The sequence below is a fragment of the Rana temporaria genome, chromosome 9 (assembly GCF_905171775.1).
Source record: "Rana temporaria chromosome 9, aRanTem1.1, whole genome shotgun sequence".
In the NCBI taxonomy this organism is placed as follows: Eukaryota; Metazoa; Chordata; class Amphibia; order Anura; family Ranidae; genus Rana; species Rana temporaria.
In genome coordinates this window covers 19,148,437-19,168,703 of record NC_053497.1, presented here as the reverse complement: position 1 = coordinate 19,168,703, position 20,267 = coordinate 19,148,437, and the positions used below count along the sequence as shown (strand labels likewise).

Genomic DNA, 20,267 nt, shown 5'->3' with positions numbered 1-20,267 from the left:
ACACCGACTGCAGCCTAAAATCTGCGCAGCATAAGGCTCTTATGCCTCGCAGATTTTAGGCTGCATTCTTGCGTGGGCCGCTAGGGGGCGCTCCCATTGTGTATCAGCGTGTAGTATGCAAATTGCATACTACCACTGATTCACAAGCTTGCGCGGGCCCCGCGCAAGCCAGGTACGGAGTTTCCGTACGGCTACTTTTAGCGCAAGGCTGCCCCTTCTAATAGTAGGGGCAGCCAATGCTAAAGTATAGCCGGCCTTCCCGCGCCGTGAAATTTGAATTTCATGGCGTTTGCGTAAGTGCAACGTGAATGGCGCTGGACGCCATTCACGTTCACTTAGAAGCAAATGACGTCCTTGCGACGTCATTTGCCGCAATGCACGTCGGGAAATTTTCCCGACTGAGCATGCGCTGTACGCTCGGCGCGGGAGCGCGCCTAATTTAAATGATTCCCGCCCCCGGCGGGATCATTTAACTTGCGCACGCTTACGCCGGGCAAATTTGCCGGCGCGCCCTCGCAATTCACGGAGCTACTGCTCCGTGAATCGAGGGCAGCGCAAAATATTTGCGGGGGCGCAGGGCAAAATCGTTGCCCTGCTCCCCCGCAAATATCGCGCAATTCTACCTGAATCTGGGCCAATGATAATATCTTCCAATCTTCCACCACACCCGGTGTCAGTGCATCCTCTCCCATCAGATGCAAAACTCACCAACACTAATTGCCTTACACTCTCGTGTTCGGCGTGTAAACGTGTACAAAAATACCTCACTGGTAGGTATAGCAGATAATCCCGGTTTAACCAATTCACTGCCAGAAATCTCTCCATGCTCGTCTCCAGGATTTCTCCAGAGCCTCTCCCATCCTCTGGAACTCACTACCTGAAAACTCACCTCTTCAGGGAAGCCTATCATGCCTCCAACTAATCTTTTAAAACTTCCATCAGCTCATTCCCCACAGTTACAACCTTTTGTATTATCTGCCCCACCCTATTAGATTGTAAGCTCTTCTGTGCAGGGCCCTCTTAATCCTCTTGTATTTTATTGTATTGTAACTGTATTGTCTCCCTTTTATATTGTAAAAGTGCTGCGTAAACTGTTGGCGCTATATAAATCCTATATAATAATAATAATAAATAAAAAGTGCTCAAAATAGCGTGATACCGTAAAATCAGTTTATTAACACACTAAAATCTTCAAATATAGCACTCACATGAATCTCAAAAAATAGAGCAATACACTGCACAGCAAACACTCGTTCAGAGATAAACCGAAAACCAAGTATATTGGTCGCAGCGGACCCAAGGTGTCCACTGATCGCTCACCACCTCCCCGCTGTTCCTTCCTGGATCTCTGCTTCCTTGATCGGCCTTTATAAGTCACACGTTCACTTCAGATGGTTGCCGCACAGCCACGCCCCGACATGTTTCGTCATAAAAGACTTGATCAATCCCATGACTAAGTCTTTTATAACGAAACATGTCGCATTATTTTTGAATACCTGTGAAAACGGATATTTCATCTTACATTGTTTACAGCGCTGCTTATATTTTATTACACTAATTTTAGGGTTTTAGAATATGTTTTTAACAGTTTGATTTTTTATCACAGACAGCCTCTACAGTTTGGAGACATTTCCTCTCACTACCTGTTGTATCTCAAGGACAGGAAATAAAAGGAAGCCTTAAAATAATAAAAAAAAAAAACATTAGATAGGTTGTGAGTAAGTGAGTAATAGGTTATTCTTTCTCCCATTGACACCAACAGTACTATCTTGTATGATCAAAGATTATCTACATAGATGGGATAAAATAAGTGCCAATCCTTGGTGTCAACATGAAAGAATTAGTGCCAATCCTTGGTATCAGTGAATTAGTGCCAATCCTTGGTATCAGTGGAATAAAATCTGTGCCAATCTTTAGTGTCAGTAGGATAAAATAAATCCCAATCCTTGGTGTCAGTGAGATACTAAATAAAAACCCTGTCAGTGGGAGCAAGAATAACCTATTACTTACTTGAACCTATCTAACGTTTTTTTTATTTTATTTTAAGACTTCTTTTTATTTCCTGTCCTTGAGATACAACAGGTAGTGAGAGGAAATATCTCCAAACTGTAGAGGCTATCTGTGATATTTCTCCAATCCTGTAATTTAAAGGATTTGTGTACAGTGGAACCTTGGATTGCAAGTAAAATCCTAACGCGGTTTGCGAGTGTTGTCTCACAACACGAGCAGGATTCAGGCCAAATCGGTGTGCAGTACCGTGTTTGGCCTGAGGCGAGGGGGGGGGCTCTGGAGCCGAACGGCGCTGGTCGGAAATGCTCGGAAAGACAGTTCTCGAGCCTTTACAAGGTTTGCCGAAGTCAGCCGAGCTGTCCTCTGGCCTTTCCGGCTGTTTACGAGGCTCTCCGGCGCCACCCCACCTCTGGCCGCATGCGGTATTGCATGCCATTGAAGTCAATGCAGAACAAATTATTTTCGTTTCCATTGACTTCAATGGGGAAACTCGCTTTGATATGCGAGTACTTTGGATTACAAGCATTCTCCTGGAACGGATTATGCTCGTAGTCCAAGGTTCCACTGTATTTTCAATGTCACCGTCTAAGCCACATGAAAAGGCCTTCTACACTGAATATTTTTTTTTGTGGCCTTGATACCTGTCCCTTCTCACAGCCTTTGTTTGACAATAGCTTGCCTACTTGCCTTACAAATGGCAGAACTGAGTAACTAGACTCACCCCCAATGCTCCTCAATGGGGTTTTCTGCGATGTTTGTAAATTTTCAGCAAAACCCAGGCAGATGCGTTCATCCCTAACCAAGAATTAAATGCTAAAAAAAAAAAAAAAAATGGCTGTAGATACACATGCACTTTTTTTTTTTAACCACTTAAGGACCGCCTCCTGCACATATACGTCGGCAGAATGGCACGGCTGGGCACAAGCACGTACAGGTACGTCCTCTTTAAGTGCCCAGCCGTGGGTCGCGCACCCGCGACCCGGTCCGAAGTTCCTTGACCGCGGCACCCAATCGCCGCTGGAGTCCCGCGATCGGTCCATGGAGCTGAAGAACGGGGAGAGCTGTGTAAACACAGCTTCTCCATTCTTCACTGTGGCGCCGTCATCGATCGTGTGTTCCCTAATATAGGGAACCACAATCAATGACGTCACACCTACAGCCACACCCCCTACAGTTAGAAACACAGATGAGGTCACACTTAACCCTTTCAGCGCCCCCTTGTGGTTAACTCCCAAACTGCAATTGTCATTTTCAAAGTAATCAATGCATTTTTAATGCATTTTTTGCTGTGAAAATGACAATGGTCCCAAAAATGTGTCAAAATTGTCCGAAGTGTCCGCCATAATGTCGCGGTCACGAAAAAAATCGCTGATCGCCGCCATTAGTAGTAAAAAAAAAAAAGTTAATAAAAATGCAATAAAACTATCCCCTATTTTGTAAACGCTATAAATTTAGCGTAAACCAATCGATAAACGCTTATTGCGATTTTTTTTACCAAAAATAGGTAGAAGAATACGTATCGGCCTAAACTGAGGAAAAAAAAAATGTTTTTATATGTTTTTGGGGGATATTTATTATAGCAAAAAGTAAAAAATATAGATTTTGCTTTCAAAATTGTCGCTCTATTTTTGTTTATAGCGCAAAAATAAAAACCGCAGAGGTGATCAAATACCACCAAAAGAAAGCTCTATTGGTGGTGTGGGGAAAAAAGGACGCCAATTTTGTTTGGGAGCCACGTCGCACGACCGCGCAATTGTCAGTTAAAGCGACGCAGTGCCGAATCGCAAAAACTGGCCAGGTCCTTTACCTGCCTAAAAGTCCGGGGTCTTAAGTGGTTAATAGCAATTGTGTAAATGTGACCTCAAAGCAAGGTCACAGTGAGATCATTAAGGTTCTATTGTTGCATACCCATGAAAGATGCAGAAAACAGTTGGCAGTGATCATGGTGTAGCTGGACTTTAGCAGCACAGTGTCCAAAGGAGTCCACAAAGAGAAATAGGTGAAAGGATCTAAAACGCATTATACATTCCACTAAAACACAAACGCCTTAGTGGCAAGCTGAACATGCTAATCAGCCCAAATCCCCCTACATTATAGCCAGGACTAGGGCAGTCCTACTGATAGGTTATAATCAACTTTACCGATGTACATCAAAAGTCTTTACAAAGAAAACACCTCTGACCTCCACGGTATTGATCCCTTGGCTTGTTTACTGAAAGCAAATGGAAGAATAAAGACGTGTCAGGTGGGAGATTGGTTTCTTTTCCCACAGGTCAGTCTGATGTTCTATAAAGCACCCCCAGCAGTGAGTGTTAGCGGACAGTCATTGCCGTTCCTGTGGGTTTGCATTGTCCAGCTACGTATATCCACACCGGACCCAAGTAGGCAGGTAATGCACGGGTTATTTATTAATTTATTTATTTTTTGGTAGAATACTAAAATGGAAAAAGAGTAAAAAAACATCTGACAGCACCGCCCCCCCCCCCCTGAGCCCCCGTTTTACTTACCTCACCGTTCGAAAGTCCCGGGCGCGTGCTTGTCATCTTGCTCGGTTCCCAGCCTGGCCGTTGATTAGCTAGGCTGGGCGGATTGATAGCAGCGCAGCCATTGGCTGGCGCTGCTGTCAATCACAGCGGATGACGCGGCGCGCCTAGGGGCGGGGCCGAGTGATACAGTCGGCGGCTATGGCCGCTGCTGTATCACGGGAGCGCGCTCGCAAAAGCTTTCCACCATGCGAGGGAACTCGCATGAACGTGGAAAGCTTTTGCGAGGAGGAGCCGAGACAGCCGCCGAGGGACCCCAGAAGACACGGTTCGAGGCCACTCTGTGCAAAACGATCTGCACAGTGGAGGTAAGTATAACATGTATATTATTTAAAAAAAAAACTTCTCATTAAGTGGATTTTTTTTTATAATTTCTCTTTATAGTATGACATATAGCCATAAACACCATGAAAGAAACACATACGCTATTATAATAAAATAGACTATTACATTGTATGTGTTTTTACCATGGTTTTTATTAGGGTTGTCCCGATACCACTTTTTTAAGACTGAGTACAAGTACCGATACTTTTTCAAGTACTCGCCGATACCGAATACCGATACTTTTTTTTAATCTCATGTGACAGCGGCACATGTGTCAGTATGTTTTTTTTTTTTTATCTTTAACAATTTGTTTTTAATTTTTTACATTTTTTTTTTTTACAATTTTTTTTAATTTATAATGCATTATTTTTTAATAAACAAATGTAAGAAAAAACACACTGACACGGTCCACCCCCCCGGTGGACCGTGTCAGTGTGTTTTTTCTTACATTTTTTTATTTTCTACAATCATTTTTTTTATTCTTTTGTTTTTTTATTCTTTATTTTTTTATTTATTTTTTCAGCCCTGTTGGGGGGGCTTTGGTGAGATATCAGGGGCCTTAACAGACCTCTGACATCTTCCCTTTGAGACAGTGAAAGGGACTAGGGACACATGTTCCCCTGTCCCTTTCTCAGCAGCACCAGCTGCGCTGAAAATGAATGGCGTGAAGACAGTGTCTTCTCTTCATTCATAAACTGAAACATTTGTAAACACAGGTTACAATGTTTCAGTTATGTGAATGGACAGAGTCAGTGATCTCTGACATTTCCAGGGGGTGGAGGAGGAGCACCGAAGGGGAGAGAAACACGGCGGCATACACGGGATACACGGCGGCATACACGGCGGCTTTCAGCTGCTTTAAAATCAGCGGTGGTCGGTGCTTGTAACTTCCCCACGCACTGATCACCGACGACAGTACGGGTATCGGGTGAAACATCGGGAGCATTTGCCCGAGTACAAGTGCTCGGGCAAATGCTTGGTATCGGTCCAGATACCGATACTAGTATCGGTATCGGGACAACCCTAGTTTTTATGACTACATGTTGTTTTTGTCCAATAAATAAGATTGTAAATAAGATGTGAGTGGTAATTTTTTTTATTTTTTTTTACATTTTGTAAAACAAATTATTATTTTTTTTTTTAAAGTTACCACCTTTGTAAAAAAAACTGCAGAAAACAGACTGTTTTGTTCTCATTTTTGTTTACTTAAAGCGGAGGTTCACCCTAAAACAATTACCGTATTTATCGGGGTAAAGCGCGCACCGCCGTATAGCGCGCACCCCCAACCTAGAAGGGAAATTTGAGAAAAAAATAAAATACTTACAGTTTGAATGCCCCTCGTCGGTGTCTTGCCCGGCGGCCTTGTCGTCCGTCTGCGGCCTCGGTGGTGTCCTCCCTGCTTCTCCCGCGCTGTTTCTGAGCCGATCCCCACTTCCCGCGCTGTGTTTGAACGCCGCCGCTGCCGACATATACCGAGCGCAGTACACTTGGGCACGCTCGAGGCGGCACAGGGCGTGACTGCGTGACCACGAGGGGAGCCAAGCCTGGCCGAGTGTACCCGAGTGTACTGCGCTCGGTATATGTCAGCGGCAAGGTTCAAACACAGCGCGGGTATCGGCGTATATCGCGCACCCACGATTTTACCCTTATTTTAAAGTGCGCGGTATGCGCCAATAAATACGGTATATACCATTCCATCCAGCATACTGGCGACATGTACAGTATGCGGTTTTGTTTTTTTCGCTGTACATACCGTTTTATAGTTCTTTTTGTTTTCTCACTCCCGCGGGAAATAGGCGTTCCTATGAAGAGGCGTAGATGATTGACGTGCGGCTAAGGCGCGTCACATGTTCCGAAAATAGCCGAAATGGGACTTGGCTATATACGGCGCCTGCGCAGTCAGCTCCTAGTCTGTGCGCGGGCGCCGTATAGAGCCGAGTCCCAGTCCGGCTATTTTCGGAACGCGTGACGCGCCTTAGCCGCACGTCAATCATCTACGCCTCTTCATAGGAACGCCTATTCCCCGCGGGAGTGAGAAAACAAAAATAACTATAAAACGGTATGTACAGCGAAAAAAAACCAAAAAAAAACCCAGCATACTGTACATGTCGGCAGTATGCTGGATGGTATATAATTGTTTTATAGTGAACTTCCGCTTTAATTATTTACGTACCAGGGACTCTAATGCCTCGTACACACGAGAGGAATTTCTGACGGAAAAAGTCAGGCGGAAGCTTTTTATCGGATATTATGTCCGTGTGTATGCCCCATGGGACTTTTTCCGTTGGAAATTCCGACTGAATTAGATAGAGAAGATGTTCTCAATTTTTCTGTTCGTCTGGATGCAAATCCGACGGACTAAAAAACACGCTCAGAATGAAGTTGACGCATACACAGAGCGCAATTTTAAAGCGTGACATGTTGGGTATCAATTTACTCGGCGTAACATCATCTTTCACAATATAAAAAAAAATTGGGCTAACTTTACTGTTGTCTTATTTTTTAATTCAAAAAAGTGATTTTTTTCCCCCAAAAAAAACACTTGTAAGATCGCTGCGTAAATACAGTGCGTCAAAAAGTATTGCAACAACCGCCATTTTATTCTCTAGTGTGTGAATAAAATATATATATAATATTTGGGGGTTCTAAGGGCCAGATTCACGTACAAGAGCGCCGGTGTAACGTAACCCGTTTACCATACACCGCCGCAAGTTTCCAGTTTTAGTGCCCGATCCACAAAGCACTTACGTGGAAACTTGCGGCGGTGTATCGTAAAGACGTCCGGTGCAAGGCGGACCAATTCAAATGGGCGTGTGCCATTTAAATTAGGCGCGCTCCCGCGCCGGACCTACTGCGCATTCTCCGTTTCTTAACTCTCGCCGTGCTTTGCATGAAGTGACGTAATTTTTTCGAACGGCGACGTGCGTAGCGTACTTCCGTATTCCCGGACGTGTTACGCAAACGACCTTAAATTTAAAATTTTGACGCGGGAACGACGGCCATACTTTAGACAGCAATACGATTGCTGACTAAAGTTAAGGCACCCAAAACGACGACTAACTTTGCGACGGGAAACTAGACTAGTGGCGACGTAGCGAACGCGAAAATCCGGCGTGGATCGCCGTAACTCCTAATTTGCATACCCGACGCTGGTTTACGACGCGAACTCCCCCCAGCGGCAGCCGCGGTACTGCATCCTAAGATCCGACAGTGTAAAACAATTACACCTGTTGGATTTTAGGGATATCTATGCGTAACTGATTCTATGAATCAGTCGCATAGATAGAAACAGAGATACGACGGCGTATCAGGAGATACGCCGTCGTATCTCTTTTGTGAATCTGGCCCTAAGTAATTTTCTAGCAAAAAAAAATGTTTTAACTTGTAAACCAAATCTCAGAAAGCCGGCATTATCAATTCATAAAACCGTAATTTTCAGTGCGCCTGCGCCGTAGACATCGGTGTATTCCTTTTGGCAAATATCTCCTAAACCGTGGAGATATTGCAAACACTTACAGGTAAGCCTTAATCTTACCTGTAGGTGTAACTAGCCCCAGAGGGTTTATAACCACTTTAAAGAGGAAGTAAACCTTGATGGGTTTTACTTTCTCTGTTTCGCATTGTAGCCCATTATGTGTCACTTACCTGAAATGTTGGCCCCTGATTTCCCCGCTGGCTGGAAGCATCCATTCTTCACCCCTCTTCCTTCCAGGGCCACGAACTCCGACTCTGTGACTGGCCGGAGTCGCGTGGGAGCCGCCAGTCATGGTGTGCCCTTTCTAGAGTGTGCATGCACTGAATACACCGGCGCATGCGTGGAAGACATCGCCGTACAAGGTAATTGGTGTAGGTTTAGGAGATATTTCAAGCATCTACAGCTAAGCCTTAATCTAGGCTTACCTGTAGGTGAAAGTCGTCTGTAAGGCTTTACAACCACTTTAAAGCCGCGTACACGCGACCGTTTTTCATCACGTGAAAAATGCCATTTTTTTAATTGGTCGTTAAAAACGGTCGTGTGTGGGCTCCAGAGCATTTTTCACAATGTGAAAAATGGGCATTAAAAATTTAGAACATGCTCTATTTTTTCTCGTCGTTTTTCACGTCGTCGTTTTTCTCGTCGTGAAAAACGGTCGTGTGTAGGCTTTAACGACAGGAACAAAACGTGCATGTTCAGAAGCAAGCTATGAGACGGGAGCACTCGTTCTGCTAAAACTAGCCTTCGTAATGGAGATAGCACATTCGTCACACTGTAACAGACTGAAAAGCACGAAGACTGAAAAGCGCGAATCATCTCTCGCCAAACTTTTACTAACACGCGGTAACATGAAATCAGCAAAAGCAGCCCAAAGGGTGGCGCCATCCGAATAGAACTTCCCCTTTATAGTGCCGTCGTACGTGTTGTAGTGCGTGTTGTTAGTCACCGTGCTTTGCTCGAGCATTTTTTTTTTTTCATGATCGCGTGTATGCAAGGCAGGCTTGACAAGAATCACGTCATTTTTTCCATGACATTAAAAACGGTTGTGTGTACACAGCATAAGTTGTTAAGGTCAATGAAGGTCTGAGAGGACAGAAACTACCATCTAAACTAAACTGGAGCCTTTCCCCTACAGTGCCCTCTAGTGGCAGAAATGCATATTTCTCCTGTTTGAGAACCGCATTGAGAAGTACAGTGTTACTTGAACCGTATTCCAGGATTTCCTTGTCTTCAGCTGAGAGAACTTGCATTAATTTAGGACTTTACATGAAGTCTCAGAAATGTTTCATTTAGCTCTTCATGTTATATAGTTTGAATACCATGTCATAGATATATTATTTATGATTGTAAAACAACATATTCCACACTTCTTTTTTATTTATTAAACTAGTTAATCCAAGGCTGCAATATCCAGACAAAACCTTTCCTGACGCATTCATGGCAGCACACACTGGGTTGTGACTCCGCCCCCACAACCTGACAGGATTGGTTAGCTATAAATTTGAAGGGGAGACGCCCCGCACCATTCTCTTTTTTTATCCTCACCTGACAGATTGGACGAACAAGCAAGAAGCATGCCTCTTACCGCAGATCGCCCCAGCAGGTTCAGCCTCTCCTGTTTGGAAGTCCCTCCTGTACAGTCTCTAAATGAGCTTTATGGTGGGAACCCCCGTTCTGGTGGTCTCAGGGGCTCTGGAATTATACTGGCATCTGTAGCAAGCTTTAAAGAAGCTTCAAATCTCGCAGTGGTCCCCACTTTCGCTCTGTCTTTCCTTCCAGTGCAGTGTGTGCTTCCACAAAGGTATTTGTATCATTACATTTGCCACCTAAGGTTAGTCCGTTTTGTACCTTTGTCTGCCTGTTGTTTTTTTCTCAGCTCTGCTGAGCCCTGTGGTTCCTCTGACACCCCATACTCTCGGGGTCACCGCCGCGTACCCCTCAGCGCTCTGCGCATGCACGCAGCTCAGTGATGATGCCGCCGGTCTCCTCTGCCCTCTTCCAAATGGCGGCGCCGTTTAAAAAAAAAAAAAAGGAAACAGTCCTATCGCTCTGTAGTTCTGGCTGCAGTCCTGCTGCTCTGCTCTACTCGGAGTGAAGATTGCACCAGGTGTGTGCAGGCTCGTCCCAGTTCAGCCTGGGCCAATTGATTACACAAAAAAAAAAAGAAAAAGAAATAGGAACAAATAGGATAGAAGATATAATACATTTATATATTAATTTATAACATATTGTAGGAGAAAGTATATCCATAATTAAACAATTAATATAATCCAAAAAATAAAAAATAAAATAAGGATAGATATATGTATATAAATCATTATATTTAATAAATAGAAATGTTGGGGGGGGGGGGGGGACATATTGTAATGTTTTCCCTTCTCTCTTTTTTCCCACCTTTCCGGGCTGTCTCCCTGCTATCCTCATGGGGGCCACTGCCCTCGCAGACCACCATCAGCTGACCAGGTATAGAGGCCGTCCAGAAGGTGGTAAGTAGAGAAGAGACAAAAAAGAGAGCTTGGCCACTGACGCTACAGTTTTGGTAGCCCTATCGGGTCAAAAGACGCAAGTTTGCGGCACAGAGGGAGATTCTAGCCATGCTTCCGGCAGAAGGCGCAAGAAGTCACTCAAGGTTACCCTCTTGCTTTCTTCAATCAAGGCATAGCCGCTCGCGTCACAGCCACTCCTGTCATAGTCGGTCCCACCGCAGACGATTACCTTCATCCCAGATGGAGCTATCTTACCCGCACCACAGCAAATGTTTGCCAAATATGCGGGGCGCCAGCCTTGCCAGGGGAATTGGCCTGCCGCTCGTGCTTCATTGAAGTAACCAAGGATTCGGAGGCCAGAGTATATACTGAGCTCCTAGGAGAATCGCACAGGGATCAATTGTGGGCGATCCTTCCCCAAGCACATCGCCCAGCACCCGGCCGTTACGCCAGGCTGCAAAAACCCTCTCTAAGAATGAGGAGTGTGAGCAGGCGTCGGACTGTCTCTTCTTTAGTTGAACCATTTGCCCATTCAGTCGAGGAAGCGATCGGCTGGGAAGAGGTTATGGCAGAACCTCTGAAGGTTCAGAAATATTTCCTGGTGCTGAAAAGGGGGTCCTGAATCATTTCCCTTCATCAAAGAGCTGGAAAACCTCATAAAGGATGAGTGGGGGAGATCGCATAAGCGGCCCAGTATGAGCAACAAGTTTGCAGATTGTACCCCTTGTGGGAGTCTAGGATCAATTCTTTGATCAATGCAACTACGGTCGATTCATCTTTAATGCGACTCGCTAGAGACGTTTCTCTACCGATTGAAGATGCAGTTACCATCCGGGACGTTCTTGATCGTGAAATCAATATAGAACTGAAGGAAGCCTGCTCCACGACAGGAGACGCTAGTAGGCCGGCTATCACCACGGCGGCAGTAGCTAAAACTATCGCTGCATGGGCGTCTAACGTTGAGAATTCCATTCTAGAAGGAGCCGACCAGGGGAAGATATTCTCCTCCCTGCAGGGAAATTAAGTTGGCTTACGGCTCCTGAGGGGGCGACTTCATGACTGGGAAGAGCCTTATGGCTGAGACCCTGGATAGCGGAGACAGCATCAAAATCTACTGGTGCAAAACTCCATATGGTGGCTCAAGTGTATTTGGCACAAAGATGGACTTGGCCATCTCCAAGGTTACCGGGGGAAAATCCGGGCTGATTCCCTCCGATAGGAGACCAGAGCCCCAGAAGGGCCCCGCTTACAGACGCGATCTTCCTGTCAAGTACAGGGATGCTAGATCCTACCGTCCCGGCAGGAAATTTAGGAGGGACTGGAAGACTCGACCCTCCTTCATGTATTTACAGTAAGCCAAGGCTATCACAGCCGGGGAACAGCAGAAGTCTTTTTTGAGGGTCCGTCTGCCCACCCAGCTCAGGTGGGCACCAGACTCAAGAGATTCGCTCGGATATGGGCAACTTGTATAACAGATTCATGGACACTATCCTCTATCAAGACCGGTCACAATTGGAAATTCATGGGCACATTGCCAGGGAACACATTCCAGCCTACCAAGTACCTCCGCACCAGAAAGGGAGGGGGTTTTATTCCCCTTTATTTCTGGTACAAAAAAAAAAAACAGGGGATCTACGTCCAGTCCTGGACCTAAAGAGGTTCAACAGACGATCAAAATAGAGGCCCTCAGATTGGAAAAGCCTTCAGTCCATTTTGTTGACAGTGGACGTGGGAGACTGGATGCTATCTCCTAGATTTTTCGGACGTTTACCTTCACGTCCCGATCATCCCGCCTTCCAGAGGTCCCTTCGGTTCTCAATCTATCAATCTCATTTCCAATTTTGGTGCCCCCCATTCGGCATCGCCTCAGCACCCAGAGCATTCAGCAAGTCAGGGTGTTCCTAGGGGCAGAATAATATACCAGGTTGTACCGGGTGCAACTCCCTCAAGAGAGGCTGAAGCCCTTACTCCAGAAGGTACAGAATCTGCTATCATCCAGACGTCTACTGTCAGAGCCTGCCTCAGTACCCGGGGGTCCATGTCAGCATCCATACCTTTGATACAGTGACCCCTGTGACACATGCAAGTCTTACAGAACTCCTTTCTCAGGCAGTGGAATGGAACGTCAATACTCCAAACCATTCACATCCCGAACTGGGTAAAGCAATTAGTATGGTGGTGGACACACCCGTCCAACCTCAGGGAGTCCATTCCAATAGTTCCCCCAAGTCCAGAAGTAGTAACATCGGACGCCAGCCAGGGGGGATGGGGTCCACACTATCTAGACCAAGTAGCCCAAGGACAGTGGCACTTTCGGGCTCAGGGCATAGTGTCAAATATTTTAGAGCTCAGAGCAGCCTTTCAGGCTCTCCTGGCCGTTGCGCCTCTTCTAGAGGGGAAGAGTGTCCTGATCAGGATGGACAACAAGTAGCGGTGTCATGTATCCAGATACAGGGGGGCATCAGGAGTCGCACGCTTCAAGAGGAAGTTTGCCCATATTGGAAAGGGCACAAGTGCACCTGTTAGATCTATGGGCAGTGTACGTCCCGGCAACACAGAATTCGTTGGCCAACTACCTAAGCCGAGAGACACTTTCAAACAACGAATGGTCCCTGAACCAACAGGTATTCTCTATTCTTACGAAAACTTGTGGAATACCAGAAGTCGACCTAGCGGCCACGCCAAAGAACTCCAAGTGTCAGAGGTTCCTGTCCAGAGCCCACTTTCCATCAGCCGAAGGGACAAACTGCCTAGCTCTTCCATGGAGCTTCGAGCTGGGGTACATTTTTCTTTCAACTTCTCGGATTACAAGATTCCTGTCCCGACTTCGGAGGTCCTCAGCCACGGTTATTGTACTAATACCGTTCCGACCGAGGAGGCCATGGTTTACGACCCTGCTACAACTAGGTACGCGGCCTCCAATACATCTTCCAGTAACCTGGGATCTCATACATCAGAGGCAATTCTTCCATCCAGCCCAGAGAAGCTGCATTTGCCAGCTTGGAAGTTGAGAGGGCTAGGTATGGGGAACTAGGATACTCTCAGGAGGTAATATCAACCTTATTACAAGCTCTAAGGAGCTCCACTGATGTCACCTATACTAGGATCTGGGAGAGGTTTGTGTCGTCGCAGCAAAGAGATTGGAATCCCATCTCAAATTCTTGAATTTCTTCAGTCAGGGCTTAACAAGGGCCCGGGCCCGGGTACCCTGAAGGTGCAAGTATCCGCCCTTTCAGCCATGACGGGTACTAGATGGGCTCTTCATCATCCGGTCACTCTGTTCCTCAGGGCCTACGTAAGATCAGACCACCTAGGAGGCCAGCCTTTCCAACAGGGGATCTCTGTGTAGTACTCGAGGCCCTGTCCAATCCACCCTTTTCTCCATTCAACTTAGTCTCACCGTGGAACCTAGCTCTGAAGATGGCTTCCCGTATTGTGATCACCTCAGCTAAGAGGACGTCGGAGATACAAGCACTTATGGCTACGGAACCCCTATTTAGTGTTCTCCCCTGACAGAGTGGTTCTGAAGCCCTCAGACCATTTTTATCCAAGGGTAACTTCCTCCTTTCATTATAACCAGGACATCGTCCTTCCATCTTTTACTAATGAGAGGGGCGAGTCCCATGCCTAGGATGTCAAACCTACCATCTCCAGTTACTTCACAGCTACATCTCAGGAAGACGGATTCTGTCTTAATTATCCCACACGGGAGCAGACGAGGTCAGCCAGCTACCTCCCGTACCATTACCTCTTGGTTGTTAGTGCTATCGCGGAGACCTATTCCATCCAGCAACTTACGACTCCTAAAGAGCATTAGGGCTCATTCGACAGGGGCAGTGGCCACTTCTTGGGCAGCATATTGCGGGATTTCACCGGAAACCATAGGCAGAGCAGCAACTTGGTCTTCCCAACACATCTTAATTTCTCACTACAGAGTGGATTCTGCTCTCCTGGCTACCGTCGACTTTGGCAGATCTGTTCTTAGAGCCAATTCCTCAGCGCTATAGAGAATAAATATTACTGTTTTCTTGCACCCTCCCGACTTGCGAGTTATTTCCCAGTGTGTGCTGCCATGAATGCGTCAGGAAAACGGAAAATTGTATACTCACCTTTCCGTAATTTTTCTTTCCTGACGCATCTTCATGGCAGCACACAGATGCCTGCCCTATTGTTTTATGATGATATATACAGAGAATGGTGCGGGGCGTCTCCCCTTCAAATTTATAGCTAACCAATCCTGTCAGGTTGTGGGGGCGGAGTCACAACCCAGTGTGTGCTGCCATGAAGATGCGTCAGGAAAGGAAAATTACGGAAAGGTGAGTATACAATTTTCCGTTTTCTGCTTTATTTAGCAAACATTCAATTCAATGCCACCTGCCCTCAATGGTGTGAAATGAATAGTCTAGCAATTTCTCTGTTTTCACAACCTGCTGCAAACAGTGGGGTAGATTCAGGTAGGGGCGCGCACTACTACGGCGGCGCAGCATACCGTTTTTACACTACGCCTCCGTAAAATTACTGGAGCTACGCTTCATTCACGAAGCATTTGCTCCGTAATTTGCGGCGGCGTTTCGTAAAAGGGGCCGGCGTAAGTGCGCGTAATTTAAATGATCCCGTAGGGGGCGTGGATCATTTAAATTAGGCGCGTTCCCGCGCCGAACATACTGCGCATGCTCCGTCGCATCGCAAGGACGTCATTTGCTTCGACGTGAACATAAATGGCGTCCAGCGCCATTCACGATCCACTTACGCAAACAACGCAAATTTCGAAAATCGCGACGCGGGAACGACGTCCATACTTACCATTGGCTGCGCCTCCTAATAGCAGGAGCAGCCTTACGACGGAAGCGCCGTACGCAAACGATGTAAAACTCGTACGCCGGGCGCGCGTACGTTTGTGAATCGGCGTGAGTATGCATTTTGCATACTCTACGCTGACCACTACGGGAACGCCACCTAGCGGCCAGCGTAAGAATGCAGCCTAAGATACGACGGCATAAGAGCCTTATGCCAGTCATATCTTAGGCTACAGTCGGCGTATCGAGCTTTCTGAATACAGAAAGTCGATACGCCGGCGCTACTTAGCAATTACGCTGCGTATCTATGGATACACAGGCGTAATTGCTTGCTGAATCCACCCCAGTGTGTTCCCGTAGGACTGGAAACTGTAGACTAAGAGGAATGAAGAATCGAGATCTAACTTTAAACTGGATTCCTTTGTAAGTTTATATCATAGACCTGTATAGCTGGCATTCCTCCTTGCATTCCAGAGCTCACTTGCGGGATAAGTATTATTCAGCTTTTCGATTTTTTTTTGTGCTTTCTTTTAAGATATACTGTATTTATTGGCGTATAAAACTCACTTTTTTACCCTGAAAATAGAGGGTAAACTGTGCCTGCGTGTTATATGAAGGTGGCTGTGGATAGTTTTTTTCCTGAAACTTTCCTCTTAAATACGGTAAATGAAATGGAGAAGAATTACAGTTGAGAATATATATATATTTGTTTTTATGCTCAGGAAAAATGAAGTCCCTCGTCCTGGTGGCTCTTGCTGCCTGCTTCTTGCAAGCTGGTGTTGCTCTTAAAATTGCTGCTTTTAATATTGAAAGATTCAGCGCCACAAAGGTTGATGACCCGGTCGTCTTAAATCTTCTCATCCAGGTAACAATTTTTTAATTATGAAAATGATGTTTTTATTCTTTTTTTTTTCATATATTATAAAAGGAGAATAAAAAGTAGGTGTAATCTACATAAAGAGGAACTGCAGTCTACTCACATAATTTGTAATAAAAAAATCTTTGCCATTCTGACGCTTCCCTCCAACAATTTTGCATATTATTTTTATAGATACTGTGATTCTGTACTTGCCAAATATGTTGCAGAAATCTCCCTCCACTGAGTCTGGCTGCAGCCATTTTAACTGTGGGCAGCTGAAGCTGCTGCCTGTTCACTTCCTGGATTTACACAGGTACACACCTCCAGCTCTGCAGCTCTCATTGGCCCTCTTATGACTCATCCCCCCTCCCTTCTTGGCAAACTCTCACGAGAGTGAGAGCTTTGCATACTGTCATAAGCCTAGGCTAATGACCAGACAAGAAACAGGAAGTGGGCTGTATAAGGTAGGGTGACCAGACATCCCCGGATTGAGGACACTGTCCCTGGACCAAGTCTGTCCTCGGATTGGATTTGATTTGAACAGGGGCAGGGGCAATTTCAAAGACAGTCAATGCAGAATAAAAAAAAAAGAAAATCTGAATTACACCCCTCCGCTACTACTAGCATAGGGGGGGTCTATTTTTTTCTATTATCTGTGCCCCTCTCTTATGATCATGTGCTGGTCGGAGCGGAGGAAATATTTCTTCAGTTTCGGGTGCATACCCATTCAGCTCCGCTCGCATGTTCTTCTGCCTTGACTCAAATCTCCTTGCCTTCCCTGGCAGAGTGATATTCCTCCTCTCCCCACCCAGTAGTAGCCGGGGGCCCGGAGAGTAATGCCGCATACACACCATCACTTTATGTGATGAAAAAAAACGACATTTTCTGTGAAGTAAAAAACGACATTTTTGAAACTTCAATTTTCAAAGACGAAGTTGCCTACACACCATCGTTTTTCTCACAATGTTCTAGCAAAGCGAGGTTACGTTCTCACCACTTTTTCCATTGAAGCTCACTTCTGGGCATGCGCGGGTGTAAAAACGTCTTTTTAAACGACGTTTTTTGCTACACACTGTCAATTTCTGTGAAGTAAAAAATGACGTTTTGAAAAACGACACATAAAATTTAAGCATGCTTCAATTTTTTTTGGTCGTTTTTTACAAGACATAAAACGACGTTTTCCCCCACACACGGTCAATTAAAGTGACGTTTTTAAAAACGTCGTTTTTTTTCATCACATAAAGTGATTGGGGGGTACGGGGCATAAGACTTGACAGGCTGTGAGGCGGGGGGCAGCGGCGACGGGCAGAGAGTCGCCGATTGGCGCCATTATTAGTAAAAAAAAAAATATGTCCCCGGATTTCATTTTAAAAATCTGGTCACCTTAGTATAAGGTATTTAATGGCAGAATTTTTTTTTTTTTTTTTTTACTATCCACAGTTAAAACAACAAGAGCAGAAGATTTAATAGATGGAAAGATGAAAAAATTATTGACGGTCCACTTTAAGAGCTGAGAGACATGCAAATATTGTAGGAATTCATGTTGTTTTTAATATGATTAATTTATATTTTTTCAACTCTGAATTATGTATACGTTTTTCACTCCGAACAACTGATGGCAAATATTTATCCATATATGCTTCATTATTATAACATTCTTTACTTTTTTTTTTTATTACACTGTACATTTCCTTCTTTTTCACAGCCTTGGATGTATCCATCTTCCTCAGCAGAGAACCCTAATGCCGCGTACACACGACCGTTTTTCATGATGTGAAAAATTACATTTTTTAAAATGTCATTAAAAACGATTGTGTGTGGGCTCCAGAGCATTACGTGAAAAATGGGCATTAAAACTTTAGAACATGCTCTATTTTTTGTCATTTGTGTGCGCTATTTCACATGCTAACTTTACACCCCCCCAGGTACGAAATTTAAAGGAATATTTCAATTTTATTTTTTCACTTTTAGCATTATTAAATTCACTGCTCCCAAAAAAACGGCCGTTTTTAAAACTTTTTTTTGCATTAATACATGTCCCCTGGGACAGGACCCAGGTCCCCAAACACTTTTTAGGACAATAACTTGCATATTAGCCTTTAAAATTTGCACTTTAGATTTCTCCCATAGACTTTTACAGGGTGTTCCTCGGCTTTTCGAATTTGCCGCAAACACCCCAAATTGTTCGTTGTTCGCCGAAACTACAATTTTATGGCTGTTTTCCTTTCCTGACAACAGATCTTGAGAAGATATGAGCTTATTGCTGTTCAAGAAGTCATGAATAGAGATGACACAGCTATTACCAGGCTTGTCCAGGAACTCAACAAGTAAGTTATTGTCATTCCAAACTTTTCAATTGCATTTGCTGAACTGGATCCATCATTAAATTTCAACCTTCGAAAAAATTCCAGTGCACAGCATTTATATTGATAATTAAATCAATATAGACGTTGTGCAGTGGATCGCTGCCTTGACATTTCACCAGTGGCGGACAGTGCTTCATTTTTTGGAGGGGGCAAACAAACCACCTGGTCGGTTAGTCAATACCACCCCCATCGCTGGGTCTCTCGGTCAATCTCCCCGCTCGCCTGTCCTTCCGCCAGTCCCGCACTTACCCCATCCAGGTCCCAGGCAGCTTCGGTGGCTTCCCCCTGCGTCTCCTCTTCCCCGCCTACTTCTGCTCTGGCCAATCTGTTTGCTTCTCCTCTCAGCCAAATTCCTGATTGGCTGGGAGGAGAAGCAGGAAGACAACTGGGTGGACTTCGGACGCAGTGCTCTGCGCCCCCAGCCCGCCCTTTTTTTAAGCCAATTAGAGCCTCGTGCTATAATCATGTGTTTAAAAAACAAAAAAAAACTCCATTCAACTTCATGAATCTGGCACCCTGCATGTAGATTAGGGTCCAGACACATGGATTGGGGGGCGGTGCCCGTGCGCCCTGCATGAGTGGCCACCACTGGCTTCCTGCTTCTCCTCCCGGCCAATCAGGAAACGGCTCTTAAGATCTGACTGGCCGAGAGGAGACGCAACCGTATTAGCCAGTACAGAGGAGGATGCACGGAAAGATTCGGGAGATGGCCGTCCTCATCGGAGCGATCTCTCTGCTCTGCATCACCGCCATTACACAAGCCAGACCCTGTGAGTACCACCCACCAAAGGTGGGGGGGGGGTCGAGTGGTTTGTTTACTGCTGACCCTCCCCCGCAAAAAATGTTGCACCAGCCGCCACTGGAACAAGCTGAAGTTAGAAGCTGTTTGGCTACCATGAACAACTGCACCAGATTCTGAGTGCACCTGTTTTAGCAAATGGAGTACTAGATTTCAAAGAAAATTGAACCGCCTGGTGTTTAGCTTTTAAACGGGTGTCTCTGTTTTGTGTAATTTTCCTGACTTCCTGTCTATAAAAAGGCAAAAGGAAGTGTGGGGGGGGGGGGGGGGCTCTCCAACAGGGACATGTACAACAATAAAAAAAATACTGATAGTGATTCTAACCCTTTCCAACAAAATGTTGGCTGCAATTGGTCTTCAAGAATTTAAATTCATGTGACTTTCTGGTTTTAGTGTTTCTTGGCCAACATTAGCTGTAAATGTATTGATTTTTTTACCTCTAGCCTGAAAATCCTTTCTAACCTTAATTTTTTTTTTTCTCGGCAGCGACACTGGTCTTAGCTACAATTTATTAATCTCCGATCATCTGGGACGCAGCACCTACAGGGAGAAATATGTATATGTGTACAGGTATGAACTGTGAACTGGAGTTGGGTTGTTTACTAACTA

General features: G+C 45.3%; 1 protein-coding gene across 3 annotated transcripts in view; it reads left to right on the top strand.

Moving 5' to 3' along the window:
* Positions 1–20,267, top strand: part of LOC120913159 (deoxyribonuclease-1-like) — a 72,032-nt gene that overhangs the window by 21,782 nt on the left and 29,983 nt on the right. For 2 of the 3 annotated variants that reach the window (XM_040322897.1, XM_040322896.1), the window contains exons 2-4: positions 16,357–16,499; positions 18,732–18,820; positions 20,145–20,228. In XM_040322897.1, coding sequence (XP_040178831.1) covers positions 16,362–16,499; positions 18,732–18,820; positions 20,145–20,228 — 311 coding nt within the window. In that variant the 5' untranslated portion in view covers positions 16,357–16,361. Of the gene's footprint in view, positions 1–4,295; positions 4,400–16,356; positions 16,500–18,731; positions 18,821–20,144; positions 20,229–20,267 lie in introns of those variants that run through there. The other variant, XM_040322894.1, reaches the window with a different exon arrangement.